The following is a 24,380-nucleotide window of genomic DNA, read 5'->3' on the forward strand; positions in this document are numbered from 1 at the left end:
TCTTCTCTTTTAATTATAAATTTTACAATTGCATGCATAAGCATTTTTTAACGGCACACACAAATTGCAACTAACGTGATTCGCGTGGAGTAAAATGTTTATGAAGCTTTAAAAAAAAAAAAAAAAAAAGGAATGAAGAGAAGATTCTGAAATTTTGTTTTTTATACGATTGAAGATTTCAGTAAAGGGGAAACACGTTTTAACATAATAATGTAAAAACCTCACAATTCCAGCTATCGGTATTTTTTTTGCAAATGCAATAACATCGTTTACTACTCATTTATAGTTGCTTGCAGTAACAGAAAAGCTCAATAAACTGGAAAGTGTAAATTGTTTTTATTGTTATAAGGGCGCGACCTCCAGAAATGTGCTTTAAAAAAATATCACAAAGGCATTTAAAATTGATTCTAACGGAACATATGATAACGATGAAAGGTAGTGCATTTTAATGATTTGAATTGGTAACTAATACAATTTGCAAACCACACTCACAACCTTTTATATGGCCTTAAGGTCATGCTCGTGACCTTAAAAAAAATGACATTTTAGAGAGATAAATAGCTTAGTTATACAGTGAAAATTTCAACTTCCGAGATCTTGAAACGAATTACCAAAAAAAAAAAAAAAACAACATGTTATTGGGTTCCCATTATGATATTTTAACGATACAATGGTATCTCTGAAACTGATTAATATCGTAAAGCGGGGTACACTGTATTGTATAGCTATGCACGTGGTTTGGAATATGGTATTTATGAATGTTTAACATTCATTTTTTGCAATTAATGTTCATATTTTCGATTTTGTTGATACTTGGCGAAAAAAACTTGTAAACCCGGGAACTCGTAAAGCGAGAACTGCCTGTATATGATTTACATAAAGTATGAATTACAACAGTGCAGATTCATACTTGCATGGGTGTAACATTCTTGGCACAAGATTACCCAGGAGATACTCTAGCTTTTTATATATTAGATAGACAACAGATTTTATTATTCATATTTAAGGAAAATATTAAAAATTCTATGAAACATTGAGATATTCAAAAATTATAACAATAGGAAATTAACTTACCTTTATCCATTGCAGAACTGGCCAAATTTGTAACTTGATCCACTGCCTTATCTAATGTTGCATCAATAGTAGGTCGGTTTCTTAAAAATACAGGTCGGATGAATCTTGCATATATAAGCTGAGCACCATTACTTGAAATTGGGGCAAAACACCACACTAAAAATATACACTAAAAAAATAGACAAATAAAAATATAAAGTACTATATGAATAATAATGAAAAGTAATACCCATGTTGCATTAAGTTATAAAAAACACCGTTAGCCTACTTACATTCATAAATATACAATAGCTATATTTATAACTATTCAATATAAAATTATTTACCTTGAATAAATAAGCTCTGTAAGGATGGAATGCTAAAGGAATCAAGTTACTGTTGTACACATTGGTACTAACAAAATTCAGAGCAGACAACTCAGGAATTGCTTAACAAGTAAAGGGCAATGCTGAGAAAAAGTCTAGGAAAAAAAAAAAAAAAAGGTAAAGTGCAGCCATTATCAACCCACTGCAGGATGGAAGCCTCCTCAACAATTCATGCCAAGGGAAATGGACCATAATCTGCTACGCCGGTCCAGTGCGGGTTGGCAGATCGACGGTATTTAGCAGTCAGGGGCTTGAACCACAGTCTATTCAAAGAGCGTGTGCTACTGCACTCCTGCTCCTGACCACTCGGCTACAGAGGCACTACATACGATGAGAGGCTTGTCAATCAATTTGGCCCAGGAGAGACTGCAAGGTTCATGGTGGAAATTTTCACAGCATGGTCTGAGCTCCATACCTTTGTGGTTAAAACTGGAGCCATCTAAAAAATATACAGTGCTTTGATTCTTGGTAAGTGTACTGTGTTAACAACACCTTACAAAACAAATTCTGATAATACCATTCCCTCACTATCAAAAAATGGAATCAGCATGGCCTTCACATGATTTTGACTGCTGTACCTTTTTAAGCCTTGGTGAGTGATGACATTTTCCATTGGGAACTGTGAATCCTGGTCTCTGGGCCATATCCATACACCCAAGACATCACCTGTTCTAACTCTTTTAAAAAAAAAAATATGTGAAACAAACATGGTACTCACTTGTCACATTCCCAAATCCCACTCAAAACTGCCTAAACAAAACCAAAGAGAAACATCTCTTCAGTAATTTCTCAAATGGTTCAGTTGTTGGTCTAACCGAACGATGGCACATACTTCATTGATTGCCTTGGGATATTAGCGGGCAACCTCTTCTTTCTTCACCTTCAAGCGAAAAATTTCTCCTCAAGAAACCATCCGAAATCTGTTTTTTACATAACTTCATTTCTGCCATCTGTAATGAGCATTCAATTTTTTTGTAGCTGACTTCCATGTTTACTACATAATTTAATGTTCACATATTTAAATTTTTTCATTATCAGTAAACATAAACAAGAAAAACAAATGTTCACTCAAAGTAACTTTCCACTGGAGCATAACAAGTTAACATGTCTGCTGCATCTGGCACACACAAGCATTAAGTGGCACAAGTGCCATGCCATAATACACATAGGTAGTCATTCTTGAGCAGCCAATATACAAGTACAGGTTGGCCTCGATTAACGTGATGAATTTGTTCCATGAGCAAATCGCACAAAATGGAAATGCGTTAATCAAATATAATAATCAACAGGAAAAATTATAATTGGTCCGTGATCTTCAGGAATATCCATAAAGAATTTTAAAAATACTTTTTAAATACATAATTTAAATAACTTTTAAATAACTTTTTAAATAACTTTCTAACTGTATACCGTGTAAAAGATAATAAAAATAATTATAGAATTAAATGTTTATCGCATGAAAAACATAATGAAGAAACTAACTATCTGCTACGGAAATATCTGAACAGTTTTGGCTTTCTTTTTTTCATCATACAATTTCCGATTGCCAACAAGCTTCTCTAGGCTCTGGTAAAATAACATGCTTCCTTCGATGTTAGGATCAACATCCATTACCTTTTGTTTAAGGTCCTCTGCAATACAAAAGATTTCGCCTAGTTCTTTTACTTTTGCAGTAACATTTTCATCTGGCTCACTCTTTTTTTAAAGCTTCTTCATACACACACTGTTCCTCTATTTGAAAGATATTGTCACTTAACTGTTCTGAATGTGAATTCAGTGATTCTCGAACATTAGCTATATCCAAGTCTTTCAAACCAAAGTTTATTATAGTTATAATAAACCTTAACTAATAACCAATATTAGTTATGTCTTCAATAACTTTTTGAACTGCATCTTTGAAGTCAGTAAAATCGTTAGCGCAATGAGGCAAAAGATGCTTCCAAAAACTGCTTTCATATTGCTGGCTATCACTTCCCATGCTGCATGAATATTTTCAATGGCCACTCGTATGTTATATTTTTTCCAAAATTCTGGAACAGAAATTGCATTGTCTCCTGTTGTGGCTTCAAGTGCCTGTGCAAATGTTCTGCAGAGATAGTAAGCCTTGAAAGTTGCAATTGTTCATTGGTCCATGGTGGGTTGCAATAACAAAGTCACATTCACCAGTAAAAAAAAAAAAAAAAAAAAAAAACTTTCACATTTTCATTTAAATCACCAAGTGCAGAAGGATGTCCAGGTGCATTATCTAAAAGCAACAGAGCATTAAAAGTAAGTATTTTTCTTGTAATAGGGTTCAACTGTTGCCAGTCTGCAAATAGGACTTTGGTCAACCATGCTTTTTTATTTGAACACAAAATGACTGGAAGAGTTCGATGGCTGTATCCTTTTAATACCTCCTAATAAAAGCATTAGTCAATCTTTTCAGACTTTACACCCAGGTTGTGATGCTTCATTTGCAGCCAAATAAGTTTTAGTTGGAATATGATGATTGGCATTTGTCAATCATCATATTCACCATCCTGAATGATTTTTTAAATTCTGCAGAAAATTTGGCTGCAGCATCTTCACCAGCACTAGCAGCTTCCCCTGTTACTTTAACATTATGCAGTCCTGCTAGATTTTTGAAACGTTCAAACCACCCTTAAACTAGCAACAAACGTTTGTCTCCCTTTAATATTTTGTTTCTTTGAGCTTAGTAAAAATGTTAATAACTTTGCTCTTAATTTTTATTGTGAATCATTATCCTTAGATAATGGAATTCTTTTTTGATTGCAATCTTCTATCCAAATTGATAAAAAGCTTTCCATTTCAATCACTGGAGTTTGTTTCTGGTATTTTGTGAAACAAAAGAAGTTGATCAAACTTTACCTTTCTCTTTACATTTGTCCTTACAGCTCAAGATAGTTCGTATGGTAGACTCACTGTATCCTAGATCTCTTACAATTTTCGTATGGTTTGCACCACTTTCATATTTTTTAACAACTTCAAGTTCTTCAAAAATGAAAAGTAATAACTTTTTTTTTTATTGCAATCACATTGTTTTTCACCTTTTCTTTTATCCATAATCAACAGGGGTAGAAAATTAGAATTTTTAAATGCATCTGCATGTGACTTTATTAACAGGAAACAAACAAGTAACAAGTCTACTTCTGATGGTTGATGGAACACACTGAGGCAGGCAGTGGGCAAACATTTGTTTACTGGCCGTCAGACGCTTAGCGCACGATTCGAATCTTTTTTAACTAGCGTGAGCTTCCTATTCATTGTTATGCAATGAACAGGAAACTTATGCAAGTCATACTGTATAATGAAGGAGATGTGTGTGAGGACACTAGGATCAAGTCCAACACTACTGCCAAATTGGGAATCATAACCTATTAGAAAAATTGCAAAGTATTGTTGGATATGATCCTACCAGTGAATTTGGAGAGAACAGCAATGTTTGATGATGCTGAATTTATAAAAGATCTCCTGGGCTGCAATTCCAAAAGTTTCTGAGGATCCATGCTTGATAACTGTAACATTTACACTGTTAAAATGTAGCATAAAACTGGTTCATAGATAGTAGATGACTTTTGTCAACCAACGTTTAGTCTCCAGAGTAAAGCTCGGACAACCGCCCACCTCATCATCGTGCAGTATTATTGATGCCTCTTGAGGTATGATGGACATCATGGCGAGATCCAATCTTCCTTACATTTTGAGAGTACAGCTCCAAAATAGTGTTCACAGACCACCTAGACCAGGGGTTCCCAACTGGTGGTTTGCGAACCCCTGGGGGTTCACGAAAGTGTTCCAAGGGGTTCGCACTAAAAATTCTGTAATGACATCTGCTTAGATTTACATAGGTATATTATTGTAAACTACAAAATATAACTAATAATAAAGTAAAATAAAATTAAATAAAAATTAAAGAAACCATGAAAAAGGTTGTTTGTGCATGGGTACTGCACTTCCATCATTTCCACTACCCAGGTAGTATGCATGCATTGTTTGATTACATCTCATATTGTGAATACCTTCACAAAGAGTTGCTGAGGTATTGTACTGCTTTGAATAAGTAACGATTCACCAGTGGAGAAATGTCACTTATTCTCAGCGGATGCCCAGACTGCACCGTTTCGAAGCTTGTTGGCTTACTCATCGGTGGGCGAGCAGGTACCCTGGTATTGCAATAGTGACAACCCAATTATGAAGTATAGCTCCACAATATGAGAAATGCTTGATGGTGTGCATGGTTTAATCTAAATATATTTCTTGACTAAATTTCCTTGATTAAAAGTATGTAAAAGGTTGTTTATGCATGGGTAATGCGAGGTATAATCAACCGATGCATGCATAAACAACCTTTTTCATACTCTTACACACTTAGTCAAGAAATAGTTTTAGATTAAACCATACACATCATCAAGCATCTCTCATATTGTGGAGTTATACAGTACTTCATAACTAGGTTGTCACTATTGCAACACCAGTGTGCCTGTCCACTCACCGAAGAGAACCAATCAGATCCAAAGCAGTGCCATCTGGGGGATCTTGATGAGGCCCTCATTACCACGAATAGGAAAAAACAATCTTCCCTAAATGGGGAAGCTTTGCCTATTCGGGGGATTCATGAATGTTTGAGTTCGGTGAATGTGAGGAGTAACTGCTCCTTTCCTCCTCCTCCTCTCCTACTATCACTTTCCTACACCTTTTTTACTTTCCAAAGTCTAACAGGGACAGTATGTGGATAACAGAGTATCTTATCCCATACCATTCTTCAAATGGTGCCACCTGGCTGGTGGTATCCGCTGAGAATAAGTAACATTAGTCTTCTCCATAGCTGAAGCATTACTTATTCGAGGAACTGCAATACCTTGGCAACTCATCGTGAAGGTATTCACAATATGAGATATAATTGAAAGATGTATGCATACTACCTGGGTAGTGAAAATGATGGAAGTGCATTACCCATGCATAAACAACCTTTTTTAAATAAATGTTTTCCATACTAATTTTTTTTCATTCTTAAGGATCATTGTTGTGTATGGGTACTTTTTTTTAGAACCTATAATAGTACCATGCATAGGTTGAAAAGATGAAAGAAGATACTTGTTGACATTAAACTTGAACTTCTGTATATTGTAATTTTCAGGAAATACGTATGAAGGAAGGTTGTTCAAGAAAACAGAAGTTGAATGAATAAATGAAGAAGAAACATCGGTTCTGTGGGATTGAACTTGGACAGTAAAAGGATGTTCACTGGTTGCGGCATGTGTTCAGACTGTTTTGAAAGAGCGGGAATTATAGGAGCCAATTCAGAAGTATCTGTAGAAAAGGCATGCAGCAGAAACAGTACGTCTATGAGACAGAGTGGAGACACTCTGTTAGAGAGGAGTCATTAATTAACCTAACTACCCTCTTCTGAATGGAATCTAGAAGCCTGAGAGAGGTTTTGGGGGCACTGTCCCAGAGGTGGGAACAATATTTCATGGTAGGGCGGATTTGTACAGAGTGAACAGCTGTTTGGAAGAAAAGTAACGCCAAGAGCAAAACATAAAACCAAGTTTTTTAGATGCAGAGGAAGCAATATTTGTAATATGTTTTATGACAAGAGAGATTAGAAGTCAGGGTAATCCCGAAGATCTTGTCAAGATAATGACATTAATGTCATTATCTTGTCATTACCCCAAGATAATGTCAGGGTAATCCCCAATATCTTGCCTAGAAATCGGCACGTAATCGAAGATAAGCATAGGAGCAAAGGAATCCTTTTTGTGAGATATAAGATAGGACTGAGTTTTGGAAGGATTGGAATTAAGTTTTTGTTGCCCCACTGTCGAATTACCTTGAAATCTGCATTTAAGAATTGGCAGTGTATACTCAAAAAGTTAAAGCTGTTTGAGCAGGGCAGGATTTCTCAAACTGGAGGTGGAAAGCAACGTGCTATCAACAGCAAAATATACGATTTCCGGTCAATGGAAGAAGGTCATTATTATACAAGAGGAAAAGAGTGGGAAAAAGAACTGAACCTTGGGGATCATCAGCATTAGAAGACAGAGAGCCATCTACATCACCCGTAGCGAGCAGTCAGAGAGAAAACTGGATACCCAATTACAAAGAACAGCTGACAAACCATAGGATGGAAGCTTATTTAGAAGACCTTTATGCCAAACACGATCGAAAGCCTTTGAAGTTTCAAGAGCAATGGCATGAGTTTCTCCAAACGTTTCCATTGAATTTGTACATAGATGGGTAACATAAGCCAGAATATCACCAGTGGATCGACACTGGCAATCGTTGATCAGATGAAAGATTTCCAGACAGTTTGAGAGTTGGCAGTTAATTGATTTCTCCATTACTTTGGAAGAGTAGAAGGGATTTTTCAACTCTTTTTAGGAATTGGCTGAATTTGAGCAAACGTCCAAGCAGAAGGAAAATACATTTGGAAGAAAGTGAAACAAGACAACACAAAACAGGAGTAAGTTCAGGGGCAGGCACAGGTTTTGAGAACAAGTGGAGAAATACCATCAGGACCTTTCTTATATCAGATTCATCAAAATCCTTCTGACATCCTGTTGACGGAAAACTACAGGAGGCCTTGAATGGAGTATACTGGGAAAGGTTTGAGGTGATTTACCAAGATCATCAATACACGAGTTGGAAGGAAAATAGGATGCTAGCAGGTCAGCTTTATCTTTGGCTGATATGGCAACAGAGATGGGTAAAAATTGCAGCCACTGGCTTTGGCAAGAGACCAGAATGCTCTGCTACTATTTAGACAAGAAGCAAGTTTTCTACTCTTAGCCTGTTCGAAATCTAGTTTGGACTTATAACTGCTTTACAAAGTATAAATAATACTTAATAATAATTTTGATTATTACACAAGGTCGCTTATAGAAACATAGTACTGGAAATATTTTATAATAAAAGTTTAGAAATATTATATGATTTCAGAAAATACAGGCATAGTGGTTCGCATTAAAAATATTGTGTTGAAAGGGGTTCGCGAGTCAAAAAAATGTTGGGAACCGCTTATCTAGACCATCCTGATAACTGCAAACCTTTACAGTTAAAACATAGCATACAACCAGTTCCTAGGTAGTAAATGACTTTTGTCAACCAACATTTAGTCTCCAGAGTAAAGCTCGGACAACAGCCCACCTCATCATGCAGTATTATTGATGTCTTCTGAGGTTATTGTGGACGTCATGACGAGACCCAATCTTCCTTACATTTTGAGGGTACAGCTCCAAAACAATGTGCACAGGCCAGCCACTAGATAGTCCACCAGACCAAACCTATTGGTAACTCTACGAGGCTTCTGGATCAGCTAGTGTATAGTCTTGCTGCCTCTACTCTGCCAGACAGTGACTGTAGGGAATCCAAGTAGCATGTATGCAAGGGGTATTGTTTAGGCCATGTTGTGTCAAGACACTGAGTATATTCTTGCCATGTGAATGCCATATCCAAAAATTTCATTACTTTGTACAGCATATCCTCCCCACCTTTTCTTACTACAGAATACATCAAGAATTGTCAAACTAATAGAACAAACTTATCTGCAAAAAGATCTAAACCTCCCAAACACTTCTTTGTCCATTTCACAAATATACATGGTCTCAGTTCCAATCTGAATCATGCTTATTTTCACTTACAGTCTACCAAACCTCTGTGTACTTTTTCTGACAGAATCCCAGTTATCGGTTGATTCAACCTCTACATATACGAATTATTCACTGTATGATTCCTTTCACTTCAAAGATGGTACTTGTATATATATCCATTTTGATATTCCTGTCAGAGACTTAATAATTTGGAGTCTCCTCTTTTCGATCTTATCTAGCTTAAGATCTCTCTACCACATTCTGTCAAATTCATCTGTTGCCTCCATCGTTCATCAACTCTACTAATCACTTGGAACTGTTTGACTTCTTATCTTTCAAATTTGACTTTTTCCAGTCCAATTTTCCTAACAGTGAGGTAATTTAATGTTCACAACTCCACCTGGCTTCCATTTTCTAGTCACATGGACCCAGCCAGACAGTTCATTTACCTACCAGAATACCAGACAATCCTAACCATATAGCCAACACACTTTACCTTTTTCCAAACAAATAATTCTTCTAAGTATGTGGTCAAGGTGAATGGTCCTCTAGGTACCTCAGATCATAACTTGGTGATGGTCTCTTCTCCAACAGAGCCTTTCTCTCATAACCATTATCAATCTGTTGTTGTTTTCCCATTACAAGAATGCAAAATGGGTTGATCTTCGAGATTTCCTTCTTCTTTTCCTTGGTCGGATTACTCTTTCAAATCATCTGATGTCAACGTTTCCGCAGATCGTGTCAGTGAAATTATTCTTGTAAGGTTGGAATGCTTTATGCCACACTCCACCTCAAAATCTTTTCTTTTATCTAAACCTTGGTTTTCCAATAAATGTGCTAAGGCTGTTCAAGATAAGAATGCAGAATATCACAATTGTTCATTTTCTACCTACACTAAAGCTCACAACAATTGTAAAGCAGTTATTAATCAGTGCAAACTAGATTTCGAATAGGCTAAGAGTAGAAAAAATTGCTCCTTGTCCAAATGGTAATCAAGCTATTGGCTGCAACTTTTGCCCATCTTTATTCCTACCTCTCTTAAAACCAGCCAAAGATATGCCACTTCAGCCAAAGATAAAGCTGAACTGCTAGCATCCTACTTTTCTTCCAACTTGTGTATTGATCATCTTGGTAAAATGCCTCCTACCATTCACAGTACGCTCCATTCAATACCTCCTATGGTCTTCCATCCAAAGGTTGTCAGAAGAATTTTGAACAATCTATGATAAGAAAGCTCCAGATCCTGATGGTATTTCTCCAATTGCTCTCAAAACCTGTTCACCTGAACTTACTCCTATTCTGTGTCACCTTTTTTCACTTTCTTATTCCAAATGTGTTTTCCCTTCTGCTTAGAAATTGACTCATATTCAGCCAGTTCTTAAAAATTATGAAAAATCTTTTGCATCCAATTATCATCCCATTGCACTAACTTCTACTCTTTCTAAAGTAATGGAGAAATTAATCATGGATGCCATATCAGTATGGATTCCGTCAATGTCGATCCACCAGAGATATTCTGGATAATGTTACCCAACTATGGACAGATTCAACGGAAAAGTCTGGTGAAACTCAAGCAGTTGCTCTTGACATTTCAAAGGCTTTTGATCATGTTTGGCATAAAAATCTTCTAAATAAGCTTCCATCTTGTGGTTTGCCAACTGTTTTTTTTGTAATTGGGTATCAATTTTCTCTCTGACTGCTCACTGTGGGTGATGGTAGATGCCTCTCTGCCTTCTAACTTCTCTACTAATGCTGGTCTTCTCAAAGTTCAGTCCTTTCTCCCACTCTTTCCCTCATATATTAATGACCTTCTTCCTCTTGAGCAGAAATCCTATCCATAGTTTTGCTGATGATAATAGCACATTGCATTCCAGCTTAAAGTTTGAGAAGGTGGAATCCAGGGGAAACCTTACCCTGCACAAACAGCTTCAAACTCTCGAATATCCACTAACAATTCCTTAAATGCTGATCTACAGGTAATTCTTCAGTGGGGCAAAGATAACTTAGTTGATTTCAATCCTGCCTTATATCTCGCAAAAAGGATTCTTCTGCTACTATCACTTATCTTCAATGACAATCTGATTTCTAGGCAAGACCATACCTCTATTGGGGATTACCCTGACTTCTAATCTCTCTTGGCATAAACACATTTATTGCTTCCTTTGCAGCTAAAAAAAACTTTTTTTTTTTTTTTTTTGCTCTTAGGCATTACTTTTCTTTCAAACAGGTGTTCATCACCTTGTGAAAATCAGAAATCCATCCTACTATCGAATATTGTTTCAACATCTGGGGCAGTGCCCCCATAACCTCTCTCAGGTTTCTAGATTCCAGTCTCTCCACTCTCTGTCTAATAGATGTTCTGTTTCTTCTGCATGCCTTTTCTATAGATACTTCCATAGGCACTGTTCTGAACTGACTTCTATAATTCCCACTCTCTCTTCCAAAGCAGTCTCAACACATGCTACAACCAGTCAACATCCATTTTACTGTCCAATTTCAAACTCATAGAACCAACTTTCCTTCATACACATTTCTTGAAAATTGCAATCTACAGAAATTTAAGTCTAATGTCAGCAAATATCTTATTTCATCTTCTTAACCTTCAGCCCATCATGGTAATAAGTATTATAGGTTCTAATACTTCTCATGTTTGAGGTTTTCATAAAAAAAAAAAAAAAAAAATTCACACCACCATAGGAAAGTGGACTTATTTGGTGTCAGTTTCCTTTCTGTAAACGTCGCAACAAAGCTCTGATCTTAATATACTAGCAAAATGATGCAAGGAAGCAAGCTAAAATATCTGCTTATACAACACTTAGCTGCAACAAATTTAATGATTTAAGGCTTTGAATCAAGCCTACTAACACAGACATAGTTTAGCTTATCGTGTGCCAATCAAAGAGATGAAGAATTTCATTTTCATGAATATATGCATTCAGAAAAGGCAAGAGTGGACAGGAGATGGGGAGTATGCTTCTGATAAAAAAAAAAAAAAAAAAGCCTGAAGGTGGTGAAAATGTTCCCTCAAGATAGTGATTTTGGGGGGGGGGGGGGGAAAGAGGTATTTCATGGGTCAAATGACGTTAGAGTATGACAAAAATCTCTGGGCAGATTGAATGGGCAAGGAAAATTTCAACCTACTTCTTATAGACTGGTAAAAACACTATTTATGTTAATCCTTTGCAGTCCGATGTCACAGCTGCTGCAATGGCCAGTGCTACAAATTATGAGATGTGTCCATGGCACTGGCATAATTACTGTACTGCCATCTTCATATAAACAATGTGAAAATCTAGACTAACATTTATATTCAATTGATAACAGGCACTAGTTGTTTTTCTTCACTTAAGAAGTCACAGAGTATATTATATTCTGTGTTAGAAGTGAAATATTCAGACAGCTAGAAGTGGTTCAAGATTTAGGGGTTACAATTCAGTCTGACATGAAATTTTCTGCAGAGTGAAAACAGGCAGCTAGTAAGGCACATGGTGTGCTGTTGATCATTTATATAACAATCTTTGCTAGTAGGGAGATAGATGACATTATCCCTCTATACAAGATAATGACTGTTGCTGGAGACAGCACATAAAAAAAAAAAAAAAAAGTTCAGAAGGGCAACCAGATTGAACAGTACAAATTAAAACATATAAAACACTTATTAGAAAGTGTGTACTGCAAAGTTTGCATCTAAGGGAAGGTCGATGAGATGTATAAGGCATTGAAGGGGATGAGCAAAATGAATGAGGAAGGTCTGATTTTCCTCATAGGTGAGGCAAGAACCATGGGGTGCAAGTATAAAATCTCAAGGAATAACAGAAGTCTGATTTAAAGGATGGTGAGAATGGTAGTTAACAACTGAAGCCAGACCTAATGCTCCAAAAAGACTTGGATTGATTGCATACACGAACCAAAAAAAAATGGTAAAAAAGTTCAATGCTTCTAAAAGTAAGGTTATGCATTTGGGGAACGGAAATGCCTCGAGTCATGTATAATCTCACAAGCAGTGGATTTTTGAACAGCAGAATAAGATGCCTTCCACCCTGGCAGAGGCAATGAGTCTAGCCAGGTTAAAAGTAGAACTGGATAATTGCCCTGTGAAAATGGGAATAGTATGAATATTTTATTTTATCATTATTTTTTATTTTTGACTGATGAAAAAAAAATTCTGCAGCTATCCCTTTTTAATTTATGTCCTCTTGGATGTAAATGTGTTATCAATCTCAGAAAGAGTAAAGATGCCACTTGCATTTAGTTTACTCAAACATTTTAAATCCTTAAATGCTTCAATCATTCTACAATGATTAAATGGCAAAACGTCAAAGTTTGCAGATGATACAAAGGTGGGCAGGGTTGTTAAAAGTAATGACAGTATGCTGCTGCAACAGGATCTGGAAAAGTTGGGTAGATGGGCTGAGAAGTGGCAACTGAAGTTCAAAATTTACAAATGCAAAGTATTGCATATGGGTTGCAGTAACCCCAGAGAAAATGTACCAACTATGTGGTGTTACACTCAGAGTAGTGGGGAATAAAAGAGACATGGGGGTAATTGTGCAGTCAGATATGAAGTTTTCTGAGGAGTGCAGACAGGCTGCAAGAGTAGGTCATGGGGTTCTGTCAATGATATACAGGAATTTTGCGAGCAGGGATAAGGAGGTGATTATCCCCTCGTATAAAGCAATGGTCAAGCCACACCTTGGGTACTGCGTACAGGTCTGGAAGCCTCATTTTAGGAAGGATGTAGAGTTGCTAGAACGAGTTCAGAGAAGGGCAACAAGATTGGTGAGAGGAACAAAGGGGGTGTGCTTACGAAGAAAGGCTTAAGTTCTGCAAATTGCAGCTTCTGGAGACTAGGCACCTGCGAGGCGATCTGATTGAGGTGTATAAGGCCTTGAATGGATTGTATAGGCTCAATGCTGATGGGATTCTTCCTCTTGCTCAAATTATAAACCTGAGGGGGCATAGATTCAAACTGAGGAAAGACAGTTGTAGAAGAGATGTGCAGAAGTTTGCCTTTAGCCAGCAGGTAGTTGACTGCCGGAACAAACTTCCATCTGTTGTAGAAGTTGATAGCTTAAATAAATTCAAGGCAGAACTAGACAAACATTTGGAACGAATGCATCAGTGAAATGGGATGGTTTTTTTTTTTTTTTTTTTTTGCTGATGCTGTATAAGCTTGCTTTCTTGCATCATGTGCCTCTGCTAATGCAGATGCCTCCAGAATTTGGTTATTTATTTCGGGAAGCAATCAATTATGAACTGTCTTACCAGTTTTGTGACTGATATCTTAATTTTTAACCTTAACAACTTCTGTAAATTCTCATAAATTGTAATTAAAATATTAAACAATGCAAAGAAACCAAATATATACTTACCTTTGCCAGCCAATAAAATGGTAGCCAGTTGAGGATGATATCAGAAAAAAATTCAACAATACCAAAAAAAGCAAATACTACCCAATACGTTAGCCATTTTGTGTCATCATCTTTGCTACGACTTTCTATTGCAATAATGCTGAAAAATCAATAAATAAAAATAACTAAATAAAAGTAACAAGTTAATAAGAATATACTTTACAGTACAAAGTTCTGCCATGTAACAATAAACAGCACAAAAAGTTAGGATAATACGCAAACCTGAAATAACAGTGGCTGTAAGTGTCATACATTAAAACAAAGTTGTTTATAAGAGATTAAAACAAATTCTCATTTGAGATTATCTTAGAGTAGATTAATAGTGATAATCTCAAACTATTCAGGAGTTGAAAGACATTTCACACTTGACTGAAGAAACAAGAAGGAACAAAATCAACTCTCTCCACTTATCACATAGACATTGAGTTTGTTGCATGCCTTTCCTACAGATATTTATCTAGGAACTCTGAATTCTTTGGAATTCAGATTTCTAATTCCATCTTTTACTTTCAAACCAGTCATACACGAATCCTTTAGCCAACATCTATTTTTAACAAAATTTAAGTTAATTGCTATAAGCCTCCGTAGCCGAGTGGTCAGGAGCGGGAGTACAGTAGCACACGCTCCTCGAGTAGACCAGGGTCCAAGCCCCTGACTGCTAAATACAGTTGATCTGCCAACCTGTACTGGACCAGCGTGGCAGATTATGGTCCATTTCCCTCAACATGAATTGCTGAGGAAGCTTCCATCCTGCAGTGGGTTGATAATAGCTGCAGTTTACAGTTTTTTTTTTTTACTACAAACAGACCTCCTCTGTTGCAATAGTCATCAAGTCCATTATTTAGATTGTCTAGGGAATTATAAAGACTTAACATGGCAGTTTCTGATTAATTTATACACCCACTGTGTAGACTGAAAAACCCCCTACTCCCTCTGCCTGAAATTGGCTGACAGTTCTATAAAAAGAGGCCTCTAGAGATTCCTCCAATCTATGACAAGACATGAATCCAGGCCTCTTTATATGGGTGACTAGTGGCAAAACCATTGTACTGTCACACTGGTTCAATATGCATACAGCATGCAACATAGTAATCCAAACTAATTAACGCAAATGAGATTATAAGGTAAAAATATTTTAAAATAAGTTTTCAATTACATATGGATTTATTATACAGAATGAATGATATAATATGAGAGTCACTTTTTAATAAATAAATTGTAGGTTTCTGTCTGTTTTACTTTGCTTAGTATCTGCTCTAAAGCACATTTGTGGGATGTTGTAAAAGCAGAATCCAGATAAATATGTAATTTTTTATAATCCATTTAATGTGTTAAAATATATAACAGCATCTTCTTGTTTCACAAAAATTTGTCTGAACAGATCCTTGATCCTCTTTCCTTCGAATTTATTCTTTGAATAAATTTAAAAATGTATTTCAATTTTTAAATTTATTAAAATTTCACTACTAGTCTGAATTTAAAAGCACTTTCATTTTTGTGGTTAATCTAATCTGTAATCTTGTCCCAACCTATTTGAATGCCTCTGGCTCATTTGTTTTATGAGGTCCACAACTGATATACAAGTCTTTCATCCTCAACTTCACTGCCCCCATTTCCTAAATCTTTTAAAAATTATCTATTTCAGCCAGACGTTGTTCTATAAGGTCTCAAATAAGCGTGAGTAATGCAAAAACCAGGGCTTCAGTGAGAACCACATCTTTATCACTTTGAAATTCATCTACATCTGGATAGTCAGATGCACTGTCGAGAATTTGTGCAGCTTTTAACAATTTATTTCTTTTAGATGTCTTTTTATAAATGAATAAATTCAGGGTGCAACCATTCAGCAAATAATTCTCTTATTTATCTAACCTTTATTTTGGCCTTTGTACAGAACAGGAAATAAGCACTTTTTGAAAGTGCTGAATTTTCCTATAACCAACATATGTTTCTCCAGTAGAATAAGTTGCTTGTATAAGTATTATAAACTGTTCAGGACTCAAACCAATTAAGTTATCTTTTGAATAAATTTATGCTGAAAAGGCTCTATGGTGGCAATATCACAGGAAGTCTTTCACCACTAATAGACAAATACTTAATTCCATAGTACTGTTTAAATTTGTTGATCCACATGACAATAGCCTTGAAATTATAATTTTTTTGAAATTTGTGGATAAAAAAAAATTTACCTTCTCACTTAAAATAACTACATATACAAGGCAAGGAGTGTCCACTGGCAGGGAATTGATTTAAATAGATGTCAATTCTGTCAATCCATCTCAATCTTGTCCATACCCATATCGCAAAACTTCCCAATGTCTTGGGAAGTTTTGCGATATGGGTATGGTAACTTCCACATCTCTACTCCATAAAACTTCACTTTTATACTAGACATCGCAACAATATTTTCCTCAAACCAATTCCTAATCTCCCACATAGTCTCTGCTTCACAAAAGCTGCTTTTTTTTTCCCACCCCTGCAATCCTTATTTTTATTTTCTCTGTTGCTTCTTCCACCATTGAGCTTTCCAATTACTTATACTCACCCACCTGTTTAATTCTCTCTTTTCCCATTTTAATATTTAACTCACACCTTTCTCATCTTACTTTCATAACCTTTGTTTTCTCAATATTTATTCTCATTGAAAACCTGTCACAACTTTCCTTTAGGCCAGCGGTGTCCAACCCACAGCCCGTGAATAATTTTTATATGGCCCACATGGAAAGTGAACTAAAATAGTGGTGCAACTTAGAGTCGTACCACTGTGTTTACAGGCATGCAAGTGTCGAGCTCAACTGCATCAAATGTGAACATGTAGTCCAGTGCAGTAATATGTATGCTAAATATGTACAGTTATATACGTATAAATCTTTTCATATTGTGAAATTCTACTATTTTGATATAACTTGTTCATTGTATTGAATTATTATTAATTTGTATTGAATTAAAAAATCATCCTTAAAAATTCTCCGAAAGAGGAAAGTCTGTTTTTAATCAAAGGTGAACTGAAGACTATTTCTTCATCGAGTATGACGAAAAAGGAAATTGTTTGTTGTGTAAGGATACTGTATCACTTTTTAAAGAATATACTGTAGCTTGTCTGGACAAACAATTATGCAAAGAGTAGAAGATATTGGAATTAAGAAAACAAAACACACTGAAATGTATCAATCAAGAAATTTATCTGCTGTAAGTGCCAGTTAAATATCAAATTGTGCAATTGATCACTTTTGAAAGTAAACCATTCAGTGATGGTGAATTTGTTAAAAGTTTTTTGTTTAAAGCTGTGGAAGAAATTTTTCCGGAGAAACGAACAATGATACAAGGCATTAGTTTGTCTCGACAAACAATTATGCAAAGAGTAGAAGATATTGGAAAGAATCTGTTCAAACAACTTCTGGAAAGCATAAAACAAATGAAATATTTTAGTATGGCACTGGATGACAGTATTGATATAAACGACATAGCCCAGCCTTCATTCCAGGTATGAAGATAAGGACTATGTCCTTATCTTCATACCTGGAATTAATGATAATTTTGTACCAGTTTAAGATTTAGCTGATCTACAGAGTATACACAGAACTACAGGTGAAAATTGCTTTGAAAATTTTTTCCAATCTATTGAAAAGTTAGGATTAAATATTAAAAACCTGGTAGGAGTCACAACTGATGGTAAAAAAAAAAATTTGATTGGTAAAAAACATTAGGTGTATAGGTAGAATAACCAAGAAAACGACAGATATCGAAGCTGAACCTCAGATTGGAATTCACTTCATTGTGCATCAAGAAGCCCTGTGTGGGAATGTGTTGGATCCAACACACCTTATGAACATGATTATTTCAACTGTAAATTTTATAATATCAAACATAGCCTTAATCACCGTATGATTTAACAGTTAGAAATTGAAGCTGAATACGAAGATGTAATTTTACATAGTGCAGTGAGATGGCTTAGTCGTGGCAAAGTGTTATATCGTTTATTTAAACTGCAACATGAAATTGATATTTTTATGACATAAAAAGGGAAACCAATAAAACAACAATCAAATATAGAGTGGCTGTTTGATCTTGCAATTCTTACAGACATTTCTAGTCATTTAAATGGTCTTAATTTAAAACTACAAGGCAAAGGAAAATTTGTCTCTGATTTGTATGGTGACATCATTTCAGAATAAGTTGTCATTATTTATATCCCAAATTGAAGGAGATAATTTAGTTCACTTTGAAGATTGTATCTAGCTAAGAGAGACACTTATTTCAAAAGAATCATTGCCTCTAGTTATTACAATCAGTTTTTTGACAATTTTGAAAGTTGGTTTGCTGATATAAGATCCCATGAAAAAAAAAATAAGCTTGTTTGAGAATCCATTTACTTCTATGGCTGAAAACTACAATCCCAGCTTGCAACTTGAACTTATTGATCTCTAAGCCAAAACATGGTTCAAAAATAAGTATACGGATTGCAAAAATAAATTACTGAATTCTACAAGGCTCTCCCATCTGAATATTTTCCACTAATAAAAAAAAATACCATGAAAATGGGTACTCTGTTCGGATCAACGTATGTTTGTGAGCAAATTGTTTCACGCATATAATCAAATAAATATTTAAAAAGAAACAGAATAATAGATGAGCATCTTCATTCTGTATTATTCATTCTGTTCAAAATTTGTGATGCTGAGAATTGGCATCACAAATTTTGAACAATTATCTAAAAACGTTTAGCCTCAATCATCTCATTAAATGTTAAAAAAGTTTGGTTCAGTAAATGTGTATTGTACTTAATAAAATTTTTGAATATTTTCCATTTTAGGTGTATCATTATATTTATTTATTCACCTTAATATTCAAAAGCAGTGATCCTTTTCAGATTGTAAGGTATTTAAAAAAAAAAAAACCCCAAGAGTAAAGTATTTTTTAAAAAAATAAGTCATTTTTATAATTTTAATAAAATCTAAAAAAAAAAAACACTGACAGATTTGTTGCACATAAGCATTGGGAATTTGCATTTTTCATATATAGCCTGAAAACAACCACAGGGGCTCACATCTGGTGAGTATGGGCTTGGCACACCCAGGGTCCTAAAGCTGGATATCATCATTCATATCTCTCTCTCTCTCTCTCTCTCTCTCTCTCTCTCTCTCTCTCTCGGCAACTCATAAATTTTTTTTTGGCTGGTGGTGCAAGGAAGCCCGGTGCAGAAAAAGCACCGGGCTTCCTTGCACCATATAGATAATGATAATAATAATAAAAAAACATTAACACGAAAATGGAAAATGCATTACTAATTTTTCTCAAATCACTCAGTGCGACCTACAAAACAAATCTAACTTTCAATATGGCCCTTGTACTGGAAAAGGTTGGATACCACAGCCATTAGCCAATTTCTGCAATCATTCCTCAAAATCTGCCCCCAATGCCATATCATCTGCTAATATAACTTTCAGTAACCTTTCTTTTCCCTCATCTTCACCCCCATATAACTCTCCCACATCCACATTTCCTTTATTAAAGGCCTCCTTAACTATTTCTTCTATATATATATATATATATATATATATATATATATATATATACAGTGGATTCCGGTTATTTGGGCCACCGGTTAATCGGGGCAGCCGTTTATTTGGGGCAAATCTTAAAAAACAGAAACCAATCGAGAAAATAACCAGGGTTTACTTCGCTTAATTGGGACAAAATGCCGTTTAATCGGGGCAGGAGACCACAGCACTGGAGATTACCCTACGATTGTCTCCGACCGTACCACGTAGTTCGGTCGGATTTCTGGAGGTCACAACCATAAAACAATAAAAACAATTAGCGGTCACATGTTTATTGGGCTTTTGTGTTAGTGAAATCTGTCATAAACCGATAGTAAACTCGATCTTATTGAATTTGCGATAATACCAACAGCTGGAATTCTGTGGGTTATGGTAAAATGTGTTTACACTTCCATGAAATCTTCAATCATATAAAAAAATAATTTTCATAATCTTCTCTTCATTCCTATTTTTAAAGCTTCGTAATTTGTTACTCCGTTCTCACTTGCGCGTATCGTGTTACTTGCAATTTGTGTGTGCAGTGTTCTTTGTTATTGATTGCTTATCTTTTTACTGTTTTAAATTTTAACCCCCACCCACAAATGACAGTGAACAGAAATGTCAACTAGTTTAGTTAGTATGTACATATTACAGTACGTATTAATTCTTCCGATTATATCGTATATTCTTCTGAATTTCACATATCATTTAATTTTTTAATTGGTAAGGTAATAAAGGGTAAATTTGTGCTTAATCTTTACTTTTATAGCATGTGGATAATATTCCTCCTATTTTTGCTAATTAGAATCGCTGTTTAATAGAATTAAAATTCAATTCACAAACGTGATCACAATGACTGGCGCTTATTATACATCGTATAGTGAACGGTACTTTACAACGTTGACTCCATCGTAACGTGATTTGATTGAACAGTGAACCAATTGTAAAGGGGGGGGGGAGTACATTGTATTTTTAACTATTTACGAGAAACTTCGGATAATTGGGGCAGCCGCTTAATCGGGCCAAAATGCACTAGTCCCGATGTGTCCCAATTAACCGGAATGGACTGTATATATATAAAAAATTAATAAGATGGAAAATAACAGAGCTATGGTGCTCAATACGTTCCACATTGCTATCAATATTTGTAAAAGGATAAAAGAAATTTATCCTCGATATGATACACAGAAAACTTTCGTATGATACTCTCCGGAAATTAAAATGAATAAAAAAAGATTAATGAAAAATTATTACAGTAAAAAATCAATTATGCAAAAAGGATAGGTGGAACAGGACCAGGGTATGCCTACCAGGGACAAAAGTTGATGACGTTGTAGGGCAGATATCTTTTAAGGGCACAAAAGGCGATATTGTTGTACACTTTGGCCCTAATGACCTTAAGAGTAAGAGATCTGCAGTTTTACTTAACAAGTACAGGTCAATGCTGAAAAAAAGTCGCGATTTAGGGTTAAACGATGTCCATTTCCACTTGCAGTCTGCCAAACCCCATGTACTTTTTCTGACAGAATCTCAGTTATCAGTTGATTCAACCTACTGCTCATCACAGTTGTCCAAATTATTTGCTGTATGATTCCTTTCTTTTGCCTCGACGGTGGTACTTGTGCATATGTCCGTTCCGATATTCCCTGTCAGAGACTTGGTAATTCAGAATCTCCTCTTTTCAATCTTCTCTGGATTAAAATCTCTCTACCTCATTGTGTGAAATTCATCTGTTGTCTCTACCGTTCTCCCAACTCCACTAATCACTTGCAGCACTTTGACTTCCTCTCTTTGCAATTTGACTTTCTCCAGTCCAACTTTCCTAACAGTGAGGTAATTTTCCTTGGTGATTTTAATGCACAACTCCAGCTGGCTTCCATTTTCTAGTCACACCGACCCAGCTGGTTGAGATGCTGAGGCTTTTGCAATTTCTAATGACCTTGCACAGTTTGTTCATTTACCTACAAGAATACCGGACAATCCCAACCATACAGCCAACACGCTTGATCTTTTTCTCACAAACAACCCTTCTAAGTACACTGTCGAAGTGAGTGGTCCTTTAGGTACCTCAGATCACAACTTGGTGATTGTCTCTTCTCCAATGGAGCCTTTATCTCATGGATATTCCCAACCTCGTGTTGTTTGACATTACAAGAATGCAAAATGAGATGACCTGCAAGATTTCTTTTCTTGTTTTCCTTGGTCGGATTACTGTTTCAAAACTTCTGATGTCAATGTTTGCTCAGATTGTGTCAGTGAAATTATTCTTGTAGGAATGGAATCCTTTATTCCACACTCCACTTTAAAATCTTGTCCTTTATCTAAACTAGGTTTTCCAATAAATATGCTACGGTTGTTCAAGGGAAGAACATTGCATATCATAATTGGCTTGTTTCCAATTCTTCAGTTACATTTTCTGCCTATACCAAAGCTCGCAACAATTGTAAAGCAGTCAATAATCAGGCCAAACTAGATTTTGAATCGGATAAGAGTAGAAAACTTGCTTCTTGCCCTAATGGTAGCTGAGCATTCTGGTCTCTTGCCAAAGCTATTGGCCGCAACTTTTGCCCATCTCTGCTCCCACTTCAGTCAAGGATAAAGCGGACCTGCTAGCATCCCATTATTCTTCCAACTCATGTTGTTGTTGTTATTTGGTTTTTAGGAGCATTAGCAACTAAAGCCATATTTCTCCGGGAATATGTGGTGGTCATTCCCTGACATTTCCGCATCCTCCGTATTTGGTGGTGACGGGCTCGAACCCCGGTCTAATCAAGAAGCGTGTGCTACACACTGCTGCTCCTTCCCACCTGACTACGGAGATGCCGTCCAACTCTTGTATTAACGATCTTGGTAAAACACCTCCCACCATTCCCAACATGCTCCATTCAATGCCTCCTGGGGTCTTCCATCAAAAGGATGTCAGAAGGATTTTGATGAATCTCGATACTAAGAAAGCTCCAGGTCCTGATGATATTTCTCCACTTGTACTCAAAACCTGTGCTCCTGAACTTACTCCTGTTCTTTGCCAACTTTTTTCACTTTCTTATTCCAAAGGTGTTTTTCCTTCTGCTTGGAAATTTGGTCTATCCAGCCAGTTCCTAAAAAGGGTGACAAATCCATCCCATCCAATTATCGTCCCATTGCAATTACTTCTACTCTTTATAAAGTAATGGAGAAATCAATTAACCGCCAACTCTTAAACTACCTAGAAACCTTCAATCTGATCAACGATTGCCAGTATGGATTCCGTCAGTCTCGATCCACTGGTGATATTCTGGCTTATGTTACCCATATAGGGACAAATTCAACGGAAAAGTTTGGTGAAACACAATCAGTTGCTCTTGACATCTCAAAGGCTTTCGATCATGTTTGGCATAAAGGACTTATAAACAAGCTTCCATCTTATGGTTTGCCAACTGTTTTTTGCAATTGGTTACCCATTTTTCTCTCTGACCGCTCACTGAGGGTGATCATAGATGGTTCTCTGTCTTCTAACTTCTCCACTAATGCTGGTGTCCCATAAGGTTCAGTTCTTTCCCCTACTCTTTTCCTCTTGTATATTAATGACCTTCTTCCATTGACTGGAAATCCTATCCATAGTTTTGCCGATGATAGCACATTGCAATCCACTTTCCATTTTGTAAAACCTTGCCCTGCTCAATCAGCTTCAACTTCTTGAATTTCCGCTACCAATTCCTTAAATGCCAATCTTCATGTAATTCTCCAGTGGGGCAAAGAGAACTTAGTTGATTTCAATCCTTCTAAAACTCAGTCTTGTCTTATATCTCACAAAAAGGATTCTTCAGCTCCTACGCTTATCTTTGGTGATACTATGATTTCTAGGCAAAATAATGTACCTCTTTTGGGGATTACTCTGACTTCTAATCTCTCTTGGCACAAGCACATTACAAATATTGCTTCCTCTGCATCTAAAAAACTTGGTTTTCTGTTTCGCTCTTGGCGTTACTTTTCTTCCAAACAGCTGTTCACTCTGTACAAATCACAAATCCGCCCTACCATGGAATATTGTTCCCACATCTGGGGCAGTGCCCCCAAAACCCCTCTCAGGCTTCTAGATTCCATTCAGAAGAGGGCAGTTAGGTTAATTAACGACTCCTCTCTAACAGAGTCTCTCCACTCACTGTCTCATAAATGTACCGTTTCTGCTGCATGCCCTTTCTACAGATACTTCCATGGGCACTGTTCTTCTGAATTGGCTTCTATAATTCCCACTCTCTCTTTCAAAACAGTCCAAACACGTGCTGCCACCAGCCAACGTCCATTTACTGTCCAACTTCTCATCTTCCTCGTTTATTCATTCAACTGCCGTTTTCTGGAACAACCTTCCTTCACACGTATTTCCTGAAAATTACAGTCTACAGAAGTTCAAGTCTAATGTCA

At 36.2% G+C, this 24,380-nt stretch overlaps 1 protein-coding gene across 1 annotated transcript in view; it reads right to left on the reverse strand.

The window, feature by feature from the left end:
• LOC150085357 (receptor expression-enhancing protein 5-like) overlaps positions 1-24,380 on the reverse strand; it is a 73,319-nt gene that overhangs the window by 5,903 nt on the left and 43,036 nt on the right. Inside the window, exons 3-4 of the mRNA XM_090373172.1 lie at positions 14,401-14,539; positions 1,075-1,243 (exon numbers count right to left, since the gene is read on the reverse strand). Of these exons, the coding sequence (XP_090229298.1) occupies positions 1,075-1,243; positions 14,401-14,539 (308 nt within the window). The remainder of the gene's footprint in view (positions 1-1,074; positions 1,244-14,400; positions 14,540-24,380) is intronic.

Source organism: Mastigoproctus giganteus, chromosome 5, assembly GCF_048544385.1.
Source record: "Mastigoproctus giganteus isolate SK-2022 chromosome 5, ASM4854438v1, whole genome shotgun sequence".
Lineage (NCBI taxonomy): Eukaryota > Metazoa > Arthropoda > Arachnida > Uropygi > Thelyphonidae > Mastigoproctus > Mastigoproctus giganteus.